General features: G+C 49.0%; 1 protein-coding gene, 1 long non-coding RNA gene and 1 pseudogene across 6 annotated transcripts in view; 1 reads left to right on the top strand and 2 right to left on the bottom strand.

Annotated features, from left to right (window-relative positions):
* LOC109278515 (uncharacterized) overlaps positions 1-23,786 on the top strand; it is a 291,024-nt gene that overhangs the window by 26,980 nt on the left and 240,258 nt on the right. The gene's annotated exons all lie outside the window — the stretch shown is intronic.
* Positions 3,700-8,626, bottom strand: THY1 (Thy-1 cell surface antigen). Of its 3 annotated transcripts, none has more exons than XM_019468880.2 (4): positions 8,501-8,626; positions 6,441-6,501; positions 5,613-5,948; positions 3,700-5,050 (listed from the first exon to the last, which is right to left on the bottom strand). In XM_019468880.2, exons 2-4 carry the CDS (start codon positions 6,475-6,477, stop codon positions 4,938-4,940), a joined length of 486 nt encoding a protein of 161 aa, XP_019324425.1. In that variant the 5' UTR covers positions 6,478-6,501; positions 8,501-8,626; the 3' UTR covers positions 3,700-4,937. The 3 variants fall into 3 exon arrangements, with proteins under 3 accessions (XP_019324425.1, XP_019324426.1, XP_019324427.1); XM_019468881.2 differs by having other exon boundaries at positions 8,430-8,546; XM_019468882.2 differs by lacking the exon at positions 8,501-8,626 and adding an exon at positions 8,306-8,340.
* Positions 17,978-18,091, bottom strand: LOC128776291 (U6 spliceosomal RNA; annotated as a pseudogene).

Below are 23,786 nucleotides of genomic sequence, written 5' to 3'. Positions count from 1 at the left end.
ATAAAATAATATTTCTTTCTTTGTAATCACCTTATAACATAGTAGAGCCTGCTTTTTGTGCTAACTCCTACTCATGACTCCTTCTCTGGCCAAGGGCCCTGCCTATATATTCCCATAGCACTTTATGGAGGACTGATTTTCATTTAATGAAATTCACCCATGTTCAGTATACTGAAACTTCCAGAAAGTTCCCTTGTGCCTCGGCTGCTGCTGCTTTTTAAAAATTGTGGTAAGGGGCACCTGGGTGGCTCAGTCGGTTAAGCGGCCGACTTCAGCTCAGGTCACGATCTCGCCGTCTGTGAGTTCGAGCCCCGCATCAGGCTCTGGGCTGATGGCTCAGAGCCTGGAGCCTGTTTCGGATTCTGTGTCTCCCTCTCTCTCTGCCCCTCCCCCCTTCATGCTCTGTCTCTCTTTGTCTCAAAAATAAATAAACGTTAAAAAAAATTTAAAAAAAATTGTGGTAAAATACATATAACATAAACTTTGCCATTTCGGCCATCTTTAAGGGTGTGGTTCGGTGGTGTTAATTTAGTGTGTTCGTATTGTGTCTCCATGACGACCGTCCATCCCTAGAATGTTTTTCATTTTGCAAACCTGAAACTCTGTACCCATTAGATACTAACTCCCCCATTCCCCCATTTCTCAACCTCCTCCAGCCCCTGATAACCACCCATGCTACTTCCTGTCTCTCTGAATTTGACTTTGGTTTCTTCTTTTTTTTTTCCCTATTGTGGTAAAAAACACATATAACATTTATTGTCTTAACCATTTTTAAGTGTGTAGTTCAGTGGGATTAAATGATGGCTTACTTTTATATTTATTTGTTTGTTTATTTATTTATTTATTTATTTATTTATTTATTTATTTATTTTGAGAGAGAGTGTGCACATGTGCTCATGAGTGGGGAAGGGGCAGAGAGAGGGAGAGAGAGTACCAAGCAGGCTCTGTGCTGCCAGTGTAGAACCCGAATGGGGCTCGATCTCACGAACTGAACCGTGAGATCATAACCTGAGCCAAAATCAAGAGTTGGACACTTAACTCACTGAGCCACCCAGGGGGCTCCTGAAAGAGCAGTGGCTTCTTTTTCAGGTACGTTTAGGTTTAGTTGTGAATGCAGAAAACTCCAAATAACAGTAGCACAAAGTCGGTAGTCCACAGCTGCCACCACGAAGTACCATCACCAGGAACACAGGCTGCTATCTTGTGCTTCGTCATTTGTAACACACAGCTTCTATCTCATAGTCCGAGATGGCTGCTCCAGTTCCAGCCATCAAGTCCACATTCCAGCCAGCATAAAGGTAAATGGGGCAGAAAGGCATGTGTTTTTCCTTTAAGAGCACTTCATAGGAAGCACACGTCATTTTGCCCTCACGTCCCATCGGAAAGAACTTAGCCGCGTAGGCACATCTTGCTGCAAGGGAGCTGGGAAATGCAGTCTTCACTCTGGACCACATGTTCCATTTCTAATTTGTGGGTCCAACTGCTGAGAAAGGAGGGGGAATACCCAGCAGTGTCTGCCACAGCTTCCCTGCCTCATGGCACTGATCACTGCGCTGAGATCAATTTCTTCTTCCTGGACTGCAGATTCCCTCAGTCAGGGGCTGTGTCTTTTAGGCACAGAGCCAGGTCCTTAATGTTTGTTCTACAAATAAATGATTCCGGCCGAACCATCTTATTTTGAATATTAGAGAAGTGAGGCATTAAAGAGTGAAGTGACCAGGGTCATCGAGTCCAGGTTCTGACCTAATTCAGGAAACTGCTTTACTGCAGACTGGGCAGGTGACCTCCACTGACCATGCCCACTGCTGGGCACTTCCCACCTCTGCTGCTGGGCAGCTCCAGCCATCCAGGGCCCCTTCTGGGTGTGGAGCCGAGCCTGGCCTCCCTGGAACCCTCCTGTGGTCCCACGTTGCCCCCTACACCATGTGTCCACTTCCCATACCTTCCCCTGGCTCCAGGTGTTCCTGTGCCAGGCACGGATGCCTCCTGTGAGTCTTCACAGGACATGAACCTCCCTGAGGCTAAGAGCCCTGGGCAGGAAGGCAATCCACCTCTGTCCTGGGCTGTGTGGAAGAGAGCTGATGGCCCCCACACTTCTCCAGGACTCTGAAGGGCTCCAGCTCCAACATTTCCCCTTCACCTGAGATGGCTGCTGTCTCATGCAAAGACAGACGTGCTCTTTGCAGCCCGGAAGCTGCAAACACAGGGAGGGGATCGGGGTCACGCTGAGGAGGCTGGAGGATGCGGGTCACAGGTACTCTGGACGCCGTGTAGATTTATTGGTTGACCCGTGAGAGTCCCTGCGTCTCCTCATGGTGGCCTCCTTGCCCTTCCCGAGGGAGTTGCTAGATGTTGGAGGGACCTTTACACTGTGCCCTGTGCAGCTAGTCCTCTGTCTCAGTGGATGATCCAGTCAGAAATGGGTGTGTGTGGAAAGGAGCTTCTGTTGCTGTTGAGCAAGAAGAATCCAGATCCCAAGGTAGGGACTGACACGGCTGAGGGGGACATGGGAGAGGGGTGAGGAGAAGTAGGGAGGAGGTTGATGGGCTGGGGTCTGGGGCATGTGGGCAGGAACCAGGGCAGGCCCCGCCCTCTTTATAATTAGCCATGTCACCGGGGACGTCCCGCAGCCTCCTCAAGACCTTCTGACTTGCCCAGAGACGACCTGATGGCCGTTGTGGCCTGCCTCTGAGGGCCCAGATCTCCCCCAGCCCACAGCATGGTCTTTCTGGGTTGGCTTACGTTGTGAGGCCTGACGGCCCAGGCTTTAAGTCGTAGGGTTCCCTTTTGGGCCCCCCTGTTCCTCTCTTCTCTTTTCCTGCCTTCCTAGAGCCCCTGGTTCTCTGATGGCCTCTGTGGCTTCTTAAGCTAGCCTCACCCACTGCAGGCCTCAGGCTCTCCTCCCCCAAGCGTGGCTGCAGGGGGCAGCACCATCTCCCCAGGACCCTCTGCGTAGTGTGGCTGCTAAACTCCAGGGGAGCTGCTCCCGGGTGTGACAAAGGCCACATAGGAGGCTTCACACAGGTGCCAGGGGCTTGCGGTGTTGTCACAGTTGAGGCTTCACACCTGGCTCCTCAGTTCCTTCCAGAAAGCCCTTCCAATGTTAACTCTTACCACCCCACGGGTGGCATTCAAACTCCCTTCCCCCACAAAGGCTCTTTTTATTTTCTTGGCGTGGCGCTCAAAGCTCCCAGCAGGACTGAACAAGAGGCGCCTGTGTCCACTGGCGTCCTCTGGAGACCCCAGGCTGGCTGCACCATGCTGAGTGATGTGGGCCTCATGGTCGGTGATACACAGGCGGATCCCTCTCCCAACTCGCGGGCTTCTCTTGCCATCTTTTGGCACGGTCACTGCACGGGGCCACTGGCAAGGCACAGGCGTCGACAGGAGGTGTCAGGAAGAGTGGGAGCCGGGGGCATGAATTTAGATCCTGGGCCTTTAAGTAAAGGCTTAGAATCAGCCTCCACCGTGGGGAATACGAAACGAATAAGCCCCTGGATGGTCCCCACCGCCTTCCCCCAGATTTCCCGGGGCAAAGCCGGGAAGGCTCTCTGGGGGAACCCGGAACCACCTCGTGATCCTGTTGTAGCTCCCAGCACGAGGATGGCCACTGACGTTCACATTGTACTCATTGACTCCTAGGGGAGCGGGCCTGGGGAGAGATGGAGGGAGCAAAGCAGAGAAAGGCTGGAAGACAGATTCCAGAGGCTTGGTTTTATTGTACACTTTTCTTTTTCCTCAATGAGATACCATAAGCCGTGGTGGCACTACACACAGTCACAGGACGGGGCACAGCTGCCGGCTGGGGAGCCGGGTGTTGGGAAAAGCCATCTCTCGAGGTATGTCCCGCTCACGGGTCTCACTCCATGGGCTGCCTCAGACGCCCTTACCCCCCAGGTCCCCGAAAGGACAGGCCTGTGGGGCAGAGGGCCGTCTCAAGGCTTGGCCACCGGCCAGAAGGGGCTGGCACTGTCAGGGGAGGGAAGGAAGAGGCTCCCAAACGCGGGCCAAAGTCTGCTCCGCTCTGGGACTCTACCTGGCCTGACTTACTGCCTGCGGGCCAGAGTTCTGGAAGCTCTTAGGAGCTTGGGCCAGGCTGGGAGGAGGCTTGTCCTCTGCCACCCTCTCAACTGCTGCTTGAGGTGGTGAGGGACAGCAGGCTCTCAGATTTAGTTTCATCAGGCAGAGAGGGCTGATGGACCCTCTCTTCTACCCCCTCTCCAACCCGCCAGTAGATGGCTCCCAGGCAGAATCTGCTTTTTCACGGGGCCGCACCAGGCCTGAGGCCCCTAGGGAACCTCGGCAGTTCCCTATGTGGAACTGCTTCCCGTCTGTGGACGGCTTCTTGCTGTGGCAGAGGCCGCTCCTGGAGATGTTCCTTCTCTCCTCTTGTGAGGGGCCCCAGATGCTTGGTGGTGCCCTCACATCCGGGGTCTTCAGGCACCATCCCTGCCTGCTGGGGGATGTGCTAGGCCCAGATGCATCCCATCCTCCTCCTCATCCAGGTCTCTCCTGGGCCTCTGGTCCTGGTGGGCAAGGATGATCCCCCCCCCCCCCCCCCATCCCAGGGACTGGCATCCCTCCATCCTTCTACCCCTCCCATGCCCTCACTCTCCATCACATTCCCAACCCTGGCTTCCCTTTTCACAAACTCCTAAAGAAAAGGAAGGATAAACCAGACAGAAGCAACTCTGGAACAAAGAGTTAAAACAAAACAAAACAAAACAAAAAACAAGACAGCCAGTGGCGTGCGGAGAGGGTGTGAGCGGCAGTGGGGCTGGGGAATGGGTAGACGATGGCATGCGGCACTGGGATTCCTTGTGAGGGGTAGGGTCCCCATTTCTCCCCAAGGTGTGTGAGGGATTGAGGGTAGGGGGTCAGCCAACTCCGAGAAGTAGGGTCTCTGGCCTGGGCCTTGTGGCTTCCTGCCCAGCCAGTCACAGGGAGATGAAGTCCATGGCCTGGAGGAGAGGCAGGGAGAGCAGAAGCAGCAAGAGCCACGAGGTGTTCTGGGCCAGCAGGCTTATGCCCTCACACTTGACCAGTTTGTCTGTGGGGAGAGAAGAGGGAGGAGGGGTAGGGCAGGAAAGAAGAGGCACCAGGATTCAGGCAGGCACAGGCCCTGAGAAGGGCACGTTCCCTTGGGGAGGCTGGTGTCAGGATGTCTTAGCCGGAACCAGGGCCCGTCTGCTCGACTAGAACCACCTGTCTTTCCCATTTGCAGGTTCCTGAGCTCTTGAACAAACATCATATCAGATCTTTATTAAGCATCATCAAAAGAAAACTATGGGTGAGGCAGCTAGTGTCATCCCTGTTTTCTAGGTGGGGAAGAGGAGGGCTGGGGAGGCCAAGTGATTTGCCCAGTCACAGTGGAAGTGTCCGCTCCACCACTCTGCCTGTCTCACCGTTCCCTCAGCCTTTCTCCCTATTCACACAGAGGGCAGTGGTTCCCCAGGGCACCAGGCAGCAGTTGGGGGTAGGGGGAGAGAGGTTTCTGGGGCCCCTCTCCTCTTCGGCCCAGTCAAGGGGGACTGCCTTGCTGTCCTAGCCAACCCTTTCCTCCCTAGCCTCCCTCTCCCAGCTCACTTGGACTTGTTGGGAGCTCGCCTCACCTCTGAGCACAGAGACATTCTTGCTGGAGCTGGTGGTAGACTGGCCAGAGAGCTGGAGTTCACATGTGTACATCCCCTCGTCCTTGGTGGTGAAGCCGGATAAGTAGAGGACCTTGATGTTGTACTTGCTGGTGAAGTTGGTTCGGGAGCGGTATGAGTGCTCAGGCACCCCCATAGTGCCAAAGATCACGTGCTTCTTCTTCTCACGGGTTATGCTGAACTCATACTGGATGGGGGAGGTGGTGGAGTTCTCGTGGCGGCAGTCTAGACGGAGGCTCTGGTCCACCAGGCAGGCTGTCAGGCTGGTCACCTTCTGCCCACGGGCTACCTGCAAGACTGGCACCGACAGTGCCCACATCCAAGTTGGGGGGCCCTGCAGAGCAGGGGGCCTCCCACCCACGTTAACAGTAGAGAATGGCCTGGCCAGGGAGGGCACAAGGGTCTGTTCTTTGGGCACCCTTCCCCACCCCAGAGGTCCCCGAGGGCCAGTTCAACCTCCCCGTTGCAGACTCAGCCCCCCTCCCTCGTCTTCTTTAGTCCTGGGTGTTCCAGGGGCAGGAGATCTTGGGGAGCTGATGTCGGTTCCTGTTTTCCATTTGGAGATTCCACCTCAGTGTGGGGCAGACTCAGTGGACTGCTTTTCCAAAAGCCACCTCAAGCAGGCAGAAGATCAGCTAGGCTGCTCAGCTGATTTAGGGATGAAAAAGAGCCCTCTCTCCCTTTGTCACCTCCTCCCTCTGAGGTTGGCAGGAAGAAGCTCGCTCCTCTGAAGGGAAGGAAGCCAGCGTGCTTTGAATCCCAATCCCAGCCCTGCCCCTTGCCCAGTACCTGTCAGCAAAACAGCGATGCCGATGGTGGGGTTCATGGTGCAGAGAGCTCAGTCCTCGATCTGGGGGTGGGATAGGATGGGTATCAGCCAAGAGGTGGGGTAGGTGTGCCCACACTTGCTGCTCGGGCTGGAGGGCCTCTGCCATGATGGCCCCGGCAGCCACGGAAGCTGCTCTCCATGGTTGTCCCCTCCCACTTACTAGTGAATGTGACACTGCCACTAGGTGCTTTCCCCCCTCCAGGAAAGCAAGGGGAAGGGTGGACACACCCTATAATGGTGTGTGTCTGCTGAACTCTTTGGGTAAGTGACTTTTACCGTCTCCTTTTCCCTTCAGGAAGGCAAAGTGGACGTATCACAACATTTACCACCTTAATCATTTTTAAGTGTCCAGTTCAGCAGTGTTAAGTTCACTCGCATTGTGGTGCAATCCCCAGAACTCTTTTTATTTTGCGGCACTAAAACTCTACCCATTCCACAAAAACTCCCCGTTCAGGGCCTTTCTGTTTCTTGTTCAGGAGAAAACCCCCAGTGCCCAAACAGTTCCTGGCATATAACAGACGCTCAAAAGATACTGAACGAATGAAAGAATCAGCTTTAGATACCTACAGCGTGGTGATGGGTTTAGGAAAAATGATAAACCTCTGGCACTGAGGACTGCTCCATAGTAAGTGACCCACAAACATTAATTTCCTTCCTCTGAAAGGACTGTGTGGCTAACGTGCTTCCAGATAGGACTGTACCTGGCACACAGCTAAGGGTGTTCCCGAATGTCTGTAAGGGAAAGTGACTGTGCTCTCTGATTGCATATGTTCTCTGATTGCAGGATGTTTCCAAAATGTCCAGCCCTCTGGGCATGTCTCTTGAGCCCTGCTACAGTAGACTCCCTGCCTGGGCTCTGTGCCTTGTCTTTTTCCGAAGCCTACTCTGGACCAATATCCCGGCGTCCACACGGGGCAGATAGCTTGGCCTGTCCGCATCAGGGCTCACCAGGGAGAGGCCACGGGAGTGGCCTGTGCGGGGGGATGGGGGGGGGGGGTACGATTGCCCTGGTGCCTGTGCCCAGGTGCACCGCCAGTCGAATCCCAGGGTCCCTGGCGTTCAGCCCTGAGGCTGGGGGAGGCTGAGGTCCCGCGAAGCCTGAACCTGCAGTCCCTACCCCTTCGGACTTGTAACTGAGAGGTGCCTTGGGGAAGAAAGGGGGTCGGCATCTGGCTTTGACTCAGACATTTGAGTTACGGAGGAGGGACGTGAGCTTGAGATCTAGGAGGGAAAGGGAAAGCCTCGGCTAGAGGGCCAGAGCGGGGAAGAAATGGAGCTGGGGCTGGAGGAGGGCTGGAGAGCCAGAGGGGGGTGGTTACCGAGCGGTAGGGGAGGCACAGATGTTTTCATTTCCCCTGCTCTGTGTCCCTGCAGCCCAGAGCCCAGAGAAGTTCTGCGCTCCCACCCTCTCCAGCCGCCGTTTGACTAGCCCCATCCTCATTCCGTTTCTGAATTTCACTCGGCTCCTCTCCCAATTGAGGTCCCCCCTTCCCCCTCTCACCCTTTCTCAGTTCTCCCCTCCCCCCCGTCCGCCCGCCTTCCAGTCCCCGCCCGCAGCACTGCGGTTCCCCGGTCCTTTGACGCCCCGCACCCAGCCCTCCGCGAGGTCGCAGGGCAGAGATTCCCTCCAGCCGGCGGTCGTCCGTCCTCTCGCCGCAATTTCACCGCCCCCACCCCACGCCTTGGCGAGCTCGGTTTGGGGACGTCTGTGTGGAGAGCAGAACCCAAGGCTGGCTGTCCTTGGCGCCCTTCCTCCAGGTTCTCCTCCTGCGCCCCGGCCCCAGACAGCCGCCCCTTCAGCGGGTGAGAGCCCGGGAGCTCCTACCGCAGAAGGCGGGGTGCGGCCCGGCCCCTGGCCTGCAGCGAGCAGCTGCGTCCCGCTCTCCCCTGCCTGGGAAGCCGACCCCTCCCCGAGCACCGCGGAGCTCCCCGCCGGGGCGCCCCCGAACCTTTTCCCGAAGCCTCGGGTCGGGAGGGCCTCTCCCAGCGCCCCGGGCGCCGCCCTGGCTCCTGCTCCCACCTGGGCTCCCGTCCTCTGCTGCTGCAGCCTCCCCCGGACGCACCGCCGCCTCCAGTTGCAGCACCCTGCCGGCGCCCGCAGTTTTCACCCGGGGTGGGAGTGGAGGAGCGGGGAGGGCCCGGGACTCGGCCAATCAGAGCCCGAGTGGGGAGGTGGGGGGGAGCGAGGAAGGATGGCAGAGGGCGGAGGAGGTAGCCTGGTATAGATGTGAGAGAGTGGCCGTCTGCCGCAGAAGGGGGACCTCACCCTGTGGCCGGCAGGCCAGGCCAGGGACAAGAGGGTTCAGGACCCCGGGGATCAGGGTGGGGCAGCGCAAGGAACACTAGGCGCTCCCCAGAACCCCGAAATGATTGCTCCCCTTTTAAGGCTTTAACCCTTTCTTCCGACCGACCGAGGCTTCAGAAGCCTGTGAGAAAACCAAGGGGTAAGGGGTGGAGGAGGCAGGCCAGCCACCCGCCCCTTTGGTCAGTGCCCACGCCTCCTCCTGCCTCCTCCTTTCCTTCTCGGCTGGAGCCCATCTCCCTGGAGCCTCCAGTGAGAAGTTTTGGAGTTGGAATATTCCAGGCTTTCTCCAAAGGAAGATGGCGGGGTGTTTTTCCACATTGGAGCAGCTCTTCAGAAGCAAGGCAGGCACTGCGTCCTGCGGGTCCTTCCTGATCCTGAGCCCTGCCCCACTCCCTCCTCCATCCTAGAACACCTAACCCTTTCGGGGGCTTTCTGCTCTGGGGCACTCAGTCTCCCTCTACTCCTGGGCTGGCACCTCCCAGGGCAGATAGCCGGAAGGTTCTTCTCGATTTCATATAGTCCTCCTGATCCTAGGCATCCCCCGCCCCCCACCGCCCCCTGCGTAGTGAGTAACTGCTTGCTTGGTCTTCAGACAGGGGCAGGAGTACTGTTTTCTGCCAGACATTGTGCCGGCCACATGACATCCCTGGCTGTGCTGACCTCACAACGATATGTGGGGTTCGTCCCATCCCACTCCCAGGCCTATTTCGTGGAGTGGGAGAGCTGACCAGCCCACCTGAGCTGTGAGTGGAACCCTCGGTCCTCAGTGCTGAGCCACTCAGCTGCTGTGTCTCAGCCCAGTGGGACGAGACAATGTGGAACTGTGGGGGAAGGGGAGAAGATAGGACTGCTAGAAAGGAATGGAGGAAACTAGGCTTTTGATTCCCTGGGGCATCCACCCTAGCTCAATCAATGTCAAGTCACCAGAAGCCCTCGGATCTTTTTTTCTTTTTTTTTTTTTTTTTTGGTGGCCAGTGCCAATGACTTGTCGCTCCCACCCACAGGTGAGGTGAATTTTTTTGAATGAAGGTTTATTTGTTTGATTTGCATCTTCATGGCCTTTTTGTGAATTCTGGTTGGGACATCCTGTAGGCTGGCCCTGCCTCCCGGCCATCTGCCTGCCCCTTCTCCTATTTCTTCATAGCAGTCAGCCCTGGCACCTTAACTGCAGTTTCCATTACTGCAGTAGCACTGTTGGAAGTCATCCCTGGGCTAGCAAGTGGGAGATTTACTTCCCTCTGCCTCCCTGGGAGGTTAGGTAGCCTCCTAGTACTGAGCATGATGGAACCTTCCAACTGCAAGGAGCTTTGAGGATGGTCCAGTGTAGGGGGTAATTCACTGTGGTAAATAGCAGAAGCTCTGGGGGCATTTTATGAAAAATGCAGTCGTCCCTGCCCACCTGGGGTCTCCCTAGTCCAGTATTCCTGCTGCCTGTGTCTGCACTTTTCACAGGCTCCCCAGGGTCTGGGAACTGCAGAACCCTGGCCTAATAAGATCATCCCTCTTCATAGATCAGGCAGTCTGGCTTCTCATTGTCTGTAGGATAATTTTTAAGGGCCTGGGTGTCCTGGCTGTCAGCCTTCACCACCATTTCATCTTGTCCATTTATCTTCCTGCTACATGCCAGAAATGCTGGCCTCCTCCCTGTCACTCCCTGCATTGTGTTCTTTTTTCGCCTAACAGCTTTCTGATTCTTAGTCCAGGGACCTTTCCTATCAGAGCACAGTTGCTTTAGGCTGGGGCCTATCCCTCTTCTCTCTCTCTCTCTCTCTCATACACACACACACACACACACACACACACACACACACACACAGGTGGGACTGGAGACTGTTCCTTTTTTGGCAGAACATGGGAATACCCAGAGGCATTTTAACTACAGAAGCTATCAGGGCTCTGGCTGGACGAGACCCTGGATGCTCTTCCCCACGCTGTGGCCGAGTCTCTGAGCGTTGTTGGATGGAAAGCTTTGCTGTGCTATTTTGATGAGGTTATGAGGACCTGGCCTCCTTTCTGGGTCCCCAAGCACTTTACCTCGGGAAGGGGAGGGGAGTGTGGACTCCAGAGGGTATGGCAGTTGTGTGTTTGCTAAAGCAAGATCTCTGGCTGATTGGAATTGATGGTTCATATGAGATAATCTGGGGGCAGGGATGGACCAGATGGCGAAGGGGAGATTTAAAAACTCCCACTTGCTGGGTACTCGGGTGGTTCAGTTGTTTAAGCATCCGACTCTTATTTTGGCTCAGGTCACGCTCTCATGGTTCGTGGGATCGAGCCCTGCGTTGGGCTCTGCACTGGCAATGCAGAGCCTGCTTGAGATTCTCTCTCTGTCTCTCTCTCTGTGTCCCTCCCCCACTCACATGTGTGTGGTTTCTCTCTCAAAATAAACATTTAAAAAAGATTATAAAATAAATAAACTTAAAAAGAAAAAAAGAGGTCCTCCTATTTGCTAATGGGACAGGATCAGGGTGCTGAAAGCAGGAAGGGTTTAGAGGAATCCACCCAAAGCAAGATTTCCTGACAGCCTGTGGCTGCCCTATTGGGTCCTTAGAACTGACTTTCGCATCATCTCCGGTTGCTCTAGCTAGAGACACGCGGGGTGAAAACTCCTCTAAAAATGCATATTCCTTTAGGGTGACCATAGGACTCCCAGCCATTCACTCTTCTTCACCGATTTCATCAGATCGGGTTTATAGAATCACACAGGTGACAGAAGCTGTTCTATCATTTTATAGCTGGAAACAGGTCCAAGAGGATAATGATTTGTCAAAGGACCGACAAATACTTTGGAGCACTACCAGGACTAGTTGTATCCTAGATCTCCTGACTCCACATACAGTGGTCTCCACTGGCCCTGGGGTGGGACTTCAGACTTCTACTAGACTGATTTCTCTGGTCCATGGTGAAATAAGAAAAACGAGGACAGTGTGGGACGCTCTAACATAGCCATCAGGTTGCCACCTTGTTCTGATCACCGCCTCCTCACCGTGTTGATGAGGGAGGGATTTTCACCCTTGGGTTCCAGAGATGGCTGAACGCAAGGCACCTGACACCAGACAGGTGAGATCGACAGTAGGTTATTGGTCATGTATGCTCACAGCCCAGAGGAGGACCCTGCACACAGGAGTTGCACAGCGGAGTGAACAGCCAGGAGCAGTGGGAGGCAGGCTTTGTTGGCTAAACGGTGGGATGCCCGTTTCCAGCCGGAGGATTTGGTTGGCTTGTTGACTAATTCTGTGGGCTGGCATGGAACTGAAGCCCGCTGATTAGGGACAATCAGGAACCATGCCTAGTCCCCATGATAAAGAGTGTCGATTGGCTAGGGGAACTACTTAGCAGGAGCCAAGCTGGAAGAAGGACTTGTGGCTAGCTAGATGCTCCAAATTTTATCAGATGTCAAGACAGCACATACTGTTGAGTCCCAATTTGGGGCTACTTGAGGTCTTATCACACATAATTGCCCTTCCTTGGGAAGGCCTACGCTTTCCTTCTAAGGTTATGCCTTTCTGCTTCTTTGGAGTGATGGCGGTGGGTGGCATGTGTATTTTTAATGCCCAAAGGCAAGAAGGGAAATTTGGTAACTTTGTGTTGATCTGCAAATTTCTTTGGAACCATGACTGGTCTCCGAAATTCAAACATCTTGGGATAAGTGCTCTACTCTGCGCGGCCTCTCCTAATCTCTAGTTGAGGTGAACTCTCCAAGTGAGGTCACTTTCTGAAGTTCATGTTTGGTTGGAGAGTATGACAAAAAATGAAAGTTAGCTCTTAGAACACAGGGAAGAGGGCAAGAGGACAAAGCACCATGGAGGTATAATTTTCAACATTTATTTAAAAATCTTTGGGGCACCTGGGTGGCTCAGTCGGTTGAGTCTGACTTCGGCTCAGGTCATGATCTCACGGTTTGTGGGTTTGAGCCCCGTGTCGGGCTCTGGGCTGACAGCTCGGAGCCTGGAGCCTGCTTCGGCTTCTGTGTCTCCCTCTCTATCTGCCCCTCCCTTGCTCGCACCGTGTCTCTCTCTGTCTTTCAAAAATGAATAAACATCAAAAAAAAAAAATAAAAAAAAAGACTTTTATTCATGGATGTATGATTAAATAACATTATTCTGGGCACACTGTTCTAGGCATGGGGCTAGACCCTGGAATTACAAAGATCAACAGAGCACAATCTCTGCCTTCAAAGGGCTGTCCAATGGGGGAGACAGAAATGGTATAGAGATAATTAGAAAACAGTAGGGTAAAGGCAAAGGTAGAGATGTGCACAGAGTATTGTGGGACCCCAAAGGAGGGGCAAGTGACCACCCAGTCTGTCAGAGAGGCTTTCTTGGAGGAGAAACATGAATTGAGTCTTTAAGGGTGAATGGGAGTTGCCCAGGTGTGGTGGGTTGTTACATTAACAGTCTCCAGTGAATCATGCGTCCTGGTACCCATGCCCTTTGTGTGATTCCCTTCCACATTTGTTCTGGGCTTGGCCATGTGCGTTGTTTTGGCCAATGGGCCATCAGCAAATGAGATGCAAACAGAAGCTTGGTAAGTGCTTGTATGTTCAGACTTGCCTTCTTGGAATTCAGTTGCCATGTGAGGAAGTTGGAGCTAGCCGTGTGGAGAACCGAGGTGCCTCAGTAGCCCCCAGTTGACTGCCACATGGTCATAAAAGCATGTGCGATCACACAAGCATGTGTAATTCCTACTGATGCCACATAGAACAGAAATAAAGCATCCCAGATAAGCCTACTAAGCTGGTTCTAAAACCTGGATACAAATTCTGATATTGCTTCATCAAGAAGTAAAGTCTGTGTCTCCCCCTCTTGAATCTTAATGGGGATGTAACTGCTTTAGCCAATAGAATATGGCAGAAGTGATGCTAAAAGACTTTTGAATTTACATCTTAAAAGACCTTATAGCTTTTGTTTGCTAGAATACTCACTTTAGGGCCTCGGTATAAAATGTCTGAGTATCCTGAGGCCATGCTGTAAGGAAGCCCTTGTCACATGGGGAGGCATGGTGTAGACACTTTGGTAGGCAGTCCTGGGTGAATTTAGCTTTCAGAGTCATTTCAGCCCAGACTCCAGACATGTAAATAAAGAAGTGTCCAGATAATCTCAGCCCCAAAGCTGTTTGAGTTGTCCACCCAGCTGCTCAGATTTTCAAGTAGAGGCCCCAGATGTTGTGGGACAGAGACAAGTCTGAATCCCTAACCACGGAATTCATGAGTTTAACAAAATAGTGGTTGTGTTAAGCTATTGTTTTAGGTGGTTTGTCATGTAATGATAGACATCTGATACATATATGGGTGCCCAGAAGTGTGATGCTATCTTAAAACACTGAACAGATGGCATTTGGAACAGGGAGATGGGTGAAGGCTTGAAGGACAGGCAATAAGAATTGTGAATGTACTGGCAAGGGAGCTGGAAACCGCTTGGACCAAGGGTGACCAGTGTTCTATAGTGCTGTGGCCACTGGCAGAAAGTGTGCCTAATGAATTTGTGGGTTTGGCTTAAGAGATATGGAGATGGAATGTTAAAAGTGCCATCCAGGTGCTTCCAGCTGGCATGTCAGGTGTTATAAGGGAGAGATCAGCTAAACAAGGATCTGTCCAGTTTTCTGGGTTGGAAAAGAAAAGTAGTTCTCATTTTCAGTCTCTCCAGCAGGCGACAGATTCCCAAAGTAAGAATTGGCCTAAAGATAAAGATGAAATCAAGGGTATGATCGTAGAACCTCTGTTAACACCCCAAGAGGATTTAAGGTGGTGTCTAGTAGGCCTTCTCAGTTAAACAAAAGGGTTCCTAAGAATATTAAAGATGTTGTTCCATAGCTGAAGTAGAGTCTTCTTGAAAGTAACTATGTATGTGGCTTTTGGTGCAAGAAGTGAACCCAATAATACTCATAGAAAATCCATAAAGTTTTGAAGAGTACTGTTTTGGAAGAAACTCTATTAGTTTGGGCTAACATGAACGGAAATAGTTAAAAAAGGGAAAGGAGGACTTTGGGCCCCCAACTTTCTATGGGCAGTAAGCTGGCCAATAGTCACAAGGGATTTTTCTTATGGAAAAGAAAATCCTCTCAGAGGGTAGATCCAGGAGCCAAGCGGGTATAACTAGAAGCCAAGGAGAACTGGACTTTATTCAAGTAACATCCCTGCTTCCAAAGGAGGGGGGTCCTGATAACAGAACCTGGCTGGATTTCAGAATTGCTTTGAATCAGTGATTGCTATGTACCTCCTATTTCTCTTTTAATGGGAATATCTATTGAGGCTATTCTATGCCTGCTTCACAGTTGTGTGTTGGGCACATGGAGGGCAGATGTCTTGTCTTGCTAGTTCACAGGTCTGTCAGTCAAGAGGAGCCACACCTGAGGAGTTGTACCCCAGGAGGCTCAGCTACATCCAGACTTGCTTCACATTGTGAGATCATAGACTTTGAGCCTGGTGTCATGATTGAATACTATTTTGGGTGTTTTGGGAAGGATGAGTATATCTCACATGTGGGGAGGCTGTGCATTGGTAGGGGTAGAGGGCGGACTGGTAGGTTGCTCTGTTAATGTCCCCCCAGTGAGTCACACCTCTTCCACATTGATTCTGGGCTCAGCTCTATGACATGCTTTGGTCAATGGAACTTCAGCAAATGTGATGCAGGCAGAGACTTCCTAAGTGCTTGCTCATTAGGGCTTGCTTCTTGGAGAACCCAACTGCCACATGAGGAACCCAGACTAGCCAAGGGGAGAAGCCTGAATTGAGATGCTCCAGCTGGCAGCCTCACCCAATGACTAGACACTGTGTGAGTTCCTCTTGGAGCATCCAGCCCCAGTGCACCTGTCAGCTGACCATAGTGCATGGGTGAGCCCAGCCAACTCAGTTTGGAGCATATCTACGCACTGTTCCAGCTGATCTGTAACCAAACTGATGATTCACAGAATAGTGGTTGCCTTTAGTTACTAGTCTGAGTGGTTTGATATACAGCAATAGATAACAAATGAACCAGATGAAGAGAAGGAAGGGCATTAAGACAGAGGGGATGGTACGAGCAAAGGCATAGAGACAAAGCAAAGCAAAGTGGGTATGCGAAAATGCAGGCAGTTTGGGGTTGTCTGAGACAGTGCACGTTGAGAGGGAACATTGGAGAAATGGGGAAGAGCCAGCCGAGGAAGCCCTTGTCTCTTTGGGCATGGGTGATGGGGAGTCAACAGTGGTCTACAGAAGGGTACAGATAGATGCCTTCTTTAGAAAAATTACTCTAGGGACAGAATACGGGATGAACAGAGGGCCATGTAGACCCTCTCCTGGCCAGGTGGTTTTTTACTCTTTTACTATGTTCAGAGCAGTGTTAGGAGGACACCCTGGGAAACAAGGTGGTATGATAGACACTGCCTTGAGGTCAGGGTCAGTGTCTGTCTTGTTTACTGCTATATCTTTGGGACCTCCAGGTCCCAGCACAAAGTCGCTTCTCAATTGTATGTATGTATGTATATATGTATGTATGTATTTGAAGTATAGTTGACATACAATATATATTTTTTGGTCATGTTTTCTAAATTTATTTTTGAGAGACAGAGACAGAGCACAATTCAGGGAGGGGCAGAGAGAGAGGGAGACACAGAATCCGAGGCAAGCTCCAGGCTCTGAGCTGTCAGCACAGAGCCCGACGCGGGGCTTGAACTCACAAACTGTGAAGATCATGACCCGAGCTGAAGTCAGACGCTTAACCGACTGAGCCACCCAGGCGCCCCCAAACAATATATATTTTTTAAGTTTTTATTTAAATTCGTTAGTTAACGTAGAGTATAATACTAATTTCAGGTGTATGACAGTGATCCGACAATCACATTAAGAAATGCTCACCATAGTAAGTGTAGTTACTCTCTGTCACCAGATGAAGGTATTAACCATATTGTTGACTATATTCCCTATGCTGCACTTTTCATCCATGTGACTTATTTATCTTACAATTGGAAGTTTGTATCTCTTAATCCCCTTCACTTATTTTGCCCATTTCCTTACCCCCCTCTCCTCTGGCAGCCACCAATTTGTTCTCTGTATTTTTAAGTCTGTTTCTGGTTTTTTTGTTTGTTTGTTTTTTTAGATTCCACATGTAGATGAAATCATACATGTGTCTTTCTCTGTCTGACTCATTTCACTTAGCATAATGCCATCCATGTTTCATTCTATTTTGTGGCTGAGTAATATTCCATTGTGAATATATGCCACATCGTCATCCAAGGATCTATCAATGAGCACACAGATTGCTTCCAGATCTTGGCTGTTGTAAAGCTGCATTAAGCAGAGGGGTACATACATTTTTTCACGTTGGTGTTTTCATTTTCTTTGGGTGAATACCCAGAAATGGCATTGCTGGATCATATGGTAGTTCTGTTTTTGAGGAATCCCCTATACTATTTCCCATAGTGGCTGCACCAATTTACATTTCCACCAACAGAACGCAAGGCCTCCCTTTTCTCCACATGCTCACCAACACTTGTTATTTCTTGTCTTTTTGATCTAGCCATTGCTGACTGGTGTGGGGTGATCTCATTGTGGTTTTGATTTGCATTTCCCTGATGGTTAGTGATGTTGAACGTCTTTTTCGTATGTCTTTTGGCCATCACGTATCTTGTTTGGAAAAATGTTCAGGTTCTCTGCCCATTTTTTATTTATTTAAAAAAAATTTAATGCTTATTTATTTTTGAGAGAGAGAGAGAGAGAGCACGAGCAAGCAGGGGAGGGGCAGAGAGAGAGGGAGACACAGAATCCGGAGCAGGCTCCAGGCTTGGAGCTGTCAGCACAGAGCCCGATGTGGGGCTTGAACTCACAAACTGCGAGATCATGACCTGAGCCCAAGTCAGATGCTTAACCGACTGAGCCACCCAGGTGCCCCTCTGCCCATTTTTAAAATAACATTGTTTTTGTTTGTTTTTGGAGGTGAGTTGTATGAATTCTTTATATGTTTTAGATATTAACTCCTTATCAGATATATCATTTGCAAATATGTCTCCCGTTCAGTAGGTTGCCGTTTCATTTTGATGTATCTGTTTTTCTGCCAGTACTGTACTGTTTGGGTTTCTAAAGCTTTGTAATAAAGTTTGAAATCTGAGATTGTGATGTCTCCAGCTTTGTTCTTTCTTCCTCAATATTGCTTTGGCCACTCAAGGGACTTTTGTGGTTCTGCACAAATTTTAGGAGTTTTTTGTTCTAGTTCTGTGAAAAATACTGCTGGTGTTTTGATAGGCATTGCATTGCACATCATTCTTGCACAGGGACCATGCTAATTTTCTCTGTATTGTTCCAGTTTTAGCATATGTGCTGCCGAAGCGAACGCTGATAGAGATCACGTTGAATCTGTAAATTGCTTTGGGTCGTATGAACATTTTCACAATATTAATTCTTTCAATTCCTGAACAGGGCATATCTTTCCATTTATTTGTGTCATCTTCAATTTCTTTCACCAGTATCTTACAGTTTTCAGAAGTATAGGTCTTTCACCTCCTCGGTTAAGTTTATTCCTAGATAATTTATTCTTTGTGATGCAATTGTAAATGGGATTGTTTTCTTAATTTCTGTTTCTGCTAGTTCATTATTAGTGTGTAGAGACACAACAGATTTCTGTATGTTAATTTTGTATCCTGCAGCTTTACTGAACTTGTTTATTAGCGCTAACAGATTTTTCTTTGTTGTTGTTTTTTGGTGGCGCCTTCAGGGTTTTCTATGTACAGTATCAGTCTGCAAATAGTGACAGTTTTACTTCTTCCTTACTAATTTGGAAGCCTTTTATTTCTTTTTCTTGTCTGATTGCTATAACTAGGACTTCCAATACTATGTTGAATACAAATAGTCAAAGTCCTTGTCTTGTTCTTGATCTTAGAGAAAAAGCTTTCAGCTTTTCACCACTGAGTATGATGTTAGCTGTGATTTTGTCATACATGGCCTTTATTAAGTTGAGGTATGTTCCTTCTTTAAAAAAATTTTTTTAATGTTTGTTTATTTTTTGGGGGGGGTCGTATGCGTGAGTGGGGGAGAGGTAGAGAGAGAGGGAGACGCATAATCTGAAGCAGGCTCCAGACTCTGAGCTGTCAGCACAGAGCCCGATGTGGAGATTGAACTCATGAACCATGAGATCATGACCTGAGCCAAAGTCATACACTTAACCGACTGAGCCACCCAGGTGCCCCAAGGTATGTTCCTTTTATACCCACTTTGTTGAGAGTTTTTATCATGAATGAATATTGACTTTTTTTAAATGCTCTTTCTGTATCTATTGAGATGATCATATGATTTTTATTCTTCATTTTCTTCATAGGGTATATCATGTTGATTGATTATGGTTATTGAACCATCCTTGAATCCCTGGAATAAGTTCCACATGATTGTGGTGAATCATCCTTTTAATGTATTGTTGAATTCAGTTTGCTAATATTTTGTTAAGGATTTTTGCATCTGTGTGTTCATCAGGAATATTGGCCTCTTTTCTTCTTTTCTTTTTCTTTTCCCTATCTTTCTTTTTCTTTCTTTCTTTCTTTCTTTCTTTCTTTCTTTCTTTCTTTCTTGTCTTTGATTTTGGTATTAACGTAATGCTGGGCTCATAGAAATTTGGAATTTCTCTTTTTTCCTGATTCAGCCTTGGGAGACAGCTTCTAGGAATTTATCTGTTTCTTCTGGGTTTCCAATTTGATGGTGTATAACTTTTCATAGTAGTTTCTTATAGTCCTTTGTATTTATGTGGTGTCAGTTGAAATTTATCTTTCATTTCTGATTTTATTTATTTGAGTTCTCTCTCTCTTTTGATGAGTTTGGTTAAAGGTTAGTCCATTTTGTTTATCTTTTTAAAAATCCAGCTCTTAGTTTCATTGATTTTTTTTTTTTTGGTCTCTATTTTATTTATTTCTACTCTGATCTTTATTATTTCCTTCCTTCTGCTAACCTTGGACTTTGTTTGTTGTTCATTTTATAGTTCCTTTAGGTGTAAGGTTAGATCGTTTATTTGAGATTTTTCTTATTTCTTGAGATAGACCCATATCACTGTAAACTTCCCACTTAGAACTGCTTTTGCTGAGCTGACAGCACAGAGCCTGACACAGGGTTTGAACTCGTGAACTGTGAGATCATGACCTGAGTTGAAGTCAGATGCTCAACCGACTGAGCCACTCAGGTGCCCCTACAGTTTTTGTTTTAAGGTCTGTTTTGTCTAACATAAATGTTGCTACCCCAGCTTTTTTCTTTCACTTTCATTTACATGGAATATCTTTTTCTCATCCCTTCACTTTCAGTCTTCATGTATCTTAAAGCCTGAAGTGAGTCTCTTATAGGCAGCATACAGACGACTCTTATTGTTTTAAATCCATTCAGTCACCCTGTGTCTTTTGATTGGAACATTTAGTCCATTTGTATTTAAAGTAATTTTTGATAGGTATGTACTTATTGCCATTATGTTAATTGTTTTCTGTGTGTGTGTGTGTGTGTGTGTGTGTGTGTGTGTGTAATTCTCTGTACCTCTTCTCTCTCTTGCTCTCCTCCATTCTGATTTGATGAGTTTCTTTAGTGTTATGCTTAGATATCTATCTCTGTTTTTTTGTGTATCTTTTATAGGTTTTTGGCTTGTGGTTACCATGAGGTTTGTATATAATATCCTGTGTATATAGCAGTCTATTTTAAATTGACAATCATTTAAGTTCAAATACATTCTCAAAGCATTGCATTTTTACTCGATGTATCAATGTATATGACATCGTATTTTATATCTTTTTATTTTTATGTACCTTTAATTATTGTAGATATAATTTATTTCACTACTTTTGTCTTTTAACCTCTGTACCAGCTTTATAGGTGATTGATCTACTACCTTTACTATATGCTTACTTTTGTCGGTGAATTTTTTTCCTTTCATAATTTTCTTTTAGTTATGGCCTTTTTTCTTCTCCTTAAAGAAGTCCTTTTAACATTTCTTTTTTTTAATGTTTATTTATTTTTGAGACAGAGAGAGACAGATCATGAACGGGGGAGGGTCAGAGAGAGAGGGAGACACAGAATCGGAAACAGGCTCCAGGCTCTGAGCTGTCAGCACAGAGCCCAATGCGGGGCTCAAACTCATGGACCACAACATCACGACCTGAGTTGAAGTTGGATGCTTAACCGACTGAGCCACCGAGGTGCCCTGTTTTAACATTTAAGGGTGGTTTGGTGGGGTGATCTTTTTAAGTTTTTGTTTGTCTGGGACACTCTTTCTCTCTCCTTCAACTCTGAATGATAATCTTGACAGGTGGAGTATTCTTGTTTGTAGGTTTTTTCCTCTCAGCACTTTGAATATATCCTGCCACTCTCTTCTGACCTGTAAAGTTTCTGCTGAGAAATAAGCTGATAGCTTTGTGGGATTTCCTTTATATGTAAGTAGTGGCTTTTCTCCTGCTGCTTTTAAGATTCTTTATCTTGGATTATTGACATTTTAATTATTCAATACATATTTTTGAATGAGTATAAAAAATAAGAACAATCAAGTATTATAGGTACTGCCTACAAGGGAAAAAAAAGGAGGGATTCCAAGGAGAGCTTGGGAGAAAGCAGTGGTTGTTTTTCTGGAAAGAAGAAGAAAGGCACTCTCCACAGAGGGATTCTCAGAAGCAAAGTCATGGAGGAAGGAAGTGTGTCTGGGGAACTGCATATTCTGAAGTTCTGTGTGGCTCAAGCATGGAATGGGAGGAGGGGTGGTACCTGAGATGTGGTTGGGGAAGGAAAAGGAGCCAGATCACAAGAGACTGGATCTGCAAGGCTAAAGATGTTAGATTTTATCCAATAAGCAGTGGAGAACCATGGAAATCTCTAAAGCAGAGTGGAAGTGTGATGAGACTTGCACTTGTTTTTCACATTTATTTATTTATTTATTTATTTATTTATTTATTTATTTATGAGACAGAGAGACAGAGCACTGGTCGGGGAGGGATATAGAGAGAGTGAGACAGAATCCGAAGCAGGCTCCAGGCTCCGAGCTGTCAGCACAGAGCCCGACGCGGGGCTCGAACTCACAAACCGCGAGATCATGACCTGAGCCGAAGTCGGACGCTTAACCGACCGAGCCACCCAGGCGCCCCGAGACTTGCACTTTGGAGAGGTGAATGGAAGTCAGGGCAATGGTGTGGGATTGGAAAGGTGCACAGTAGTGGGTGTAGGGCAACCGGGAGCATAGGAGCTTAGCTGAGGGGGCTGAGAGCTTGAAAGAGGGGATGGAGGAGAATAGGACAGGTGAGGGAGATTCAGTTTGGAGAACTCATAATACATAGGCATTCCCTGGGTGTGTTTGGTGAGGGTTGCAAGAACTCCCAGGTTTCTGGTGCGGCTCTTCTGAAGGATGGAAGAGACAAGGCAGTTTTGGGGCAAAAGATCGTGAATTTCGTGTCGGACAAGTTGAGCTTGAGGTACCCGTGGGATACACATGTGGAGAGGTCCAAGTTGGGGTTGAGGAGTGAGGTCTAGGTGGAGGGTGGATATGTGGCAGGTGTTGGCAAACAGGTGGTAATGGGCACCCAGGGAGGGTTGCAGGCCTAAAAGAAAACAGAACCTGAGACAGGATCTGAAGGAGCACTGATATTTAAGGAATAGCAACAAAGGAGTGTGAGAAGGAGTGGCAGAAGGCCAGGAGGGCCAGGAGAGGGCCACACCACAGAAATGGGCACGTTTCAGTGAGGGAATGCTCAGCGTGTTAAGTAAAGACTAACAGATCAGGAAATGACTGCCCTCGAAAAGCAGTTTGTTATACCCACAGATCCAAAGAGGAGGGATGCACGATCCACAGGGGGCCAATCTGGGAATCAGGAGGCAGAGGAGGGAGAAGGGGGTTTCCGTGGGAAAGAATGTGTGAGGCAAGATAAACAGGTTTAGGATTACCACTTTGAATAATTGTAGTGGGTTCTGGGGGCACAGGGGTGACTCCAGTTGGCCGGTACCTGGCCCTGTGATGAAGGCTAGTAGCTTGGAGTGTGAGAACCTGATAAGGAGATGGTTGAGAATGTGGACACCATCAAATCCGACTGGTTAACTAAGTGAAATTGGTAGACCAAATGGATTAAATGAGATTGGCTTGTTTGCAGTTGAAAGGTGCACTCGTGGGTGAATGGTGTATTATCTCTAGGAATTGGCTAACCCTGGGGGTGGGCAGTCATCCCAGGTGTCGAAGCATCAGAATATAGAACATAAAAGACCTAGTTAATGTAGCGATGGGTGGGGGAGTGAGTGGGAAGAGATTGGAGATGTAAAGCAGAGGAACCTTGTAAGTGAGGATAAGTTTAACTGCCGTGGCTCCCTCTTCTCTCAAGGGTGGTCGGAGCCACGTGGAGAGGTGAGTTGCTGGTTTCCAAAGAATGGGGCTAGAGCGTCCCCTGGAGGCAGGGATGTGCCTGCTGGTAAGATCTTGCTCATGCGTGGGGCACCTGGGTGGCTCAGTCGGTTGAGCATCCGACTTCAGCTCAGGTCACGATCTTGCTGTTCGGAGTTTGAGCCCCGCATCGGGCTCTGTGTTGACAGCTTGGAGCCTGGAGCCTGCTTCAGAGTCCGTGTCTCCTCCTCTCTCTGCCCCTCCCCTGCTCACTCTCTGTCCCTCTGTCTCTCAATAATAAACGTTACAAAAAAAAAAAAAAATTCTCATGCATGTCTCCTGTGCTGCAGCTGTTGGCACAAATGCTTGAGAGCATAGACTCTGGGGCTGCTTGGGCTTTGGGCTCCACCTCAGGGTTTTGGCTTGGCTAACTTTAGTTCTTCTCCAACTGCACAGAGTCAGGGGAGGGCCAGAAAGTTCTGCCTGAGAGGCGAGAATAGCCCTCCCGAGTCCTGACTCAGTCTCTCCAGTAGAAGGAAAACGAATTAGCAGTTTTTTGGCAGGTACAGTTGTGCCTAGGGATAAACAAGATTCATCCTCGTGGAATGTGAGCAGAGTTAGCTTTTTTTTAAAAAAAATTTTTTATTGGCTTTTGGCAAAAAAGGGGAGGCAGAGATCCCACAGTTCTCCGAGGCCACTTCTATCTTAGCTTT

This window comes from Panthera pardus, unplaced genomic scaffold, assembly GCF_024362965.1.
Source record: "Panthera pardus isolate Hobbes unplaced genomic scaffold, ASM2436296v1 HiC_scaffold_12, whole genome shotgun sequence".
In the NCBI taxonomy this organism is placed as follows: Eukaryota; Metazoa; Chordata; class Mammalia; order Carnivora; family Felidae; genus Panthera; species Panthera pardus.
The sequence above is the reverse complement of the archived record's forward strand: the minus strand, read 5'-3'. Positions and strand labels throughout refer to the sequence as shown.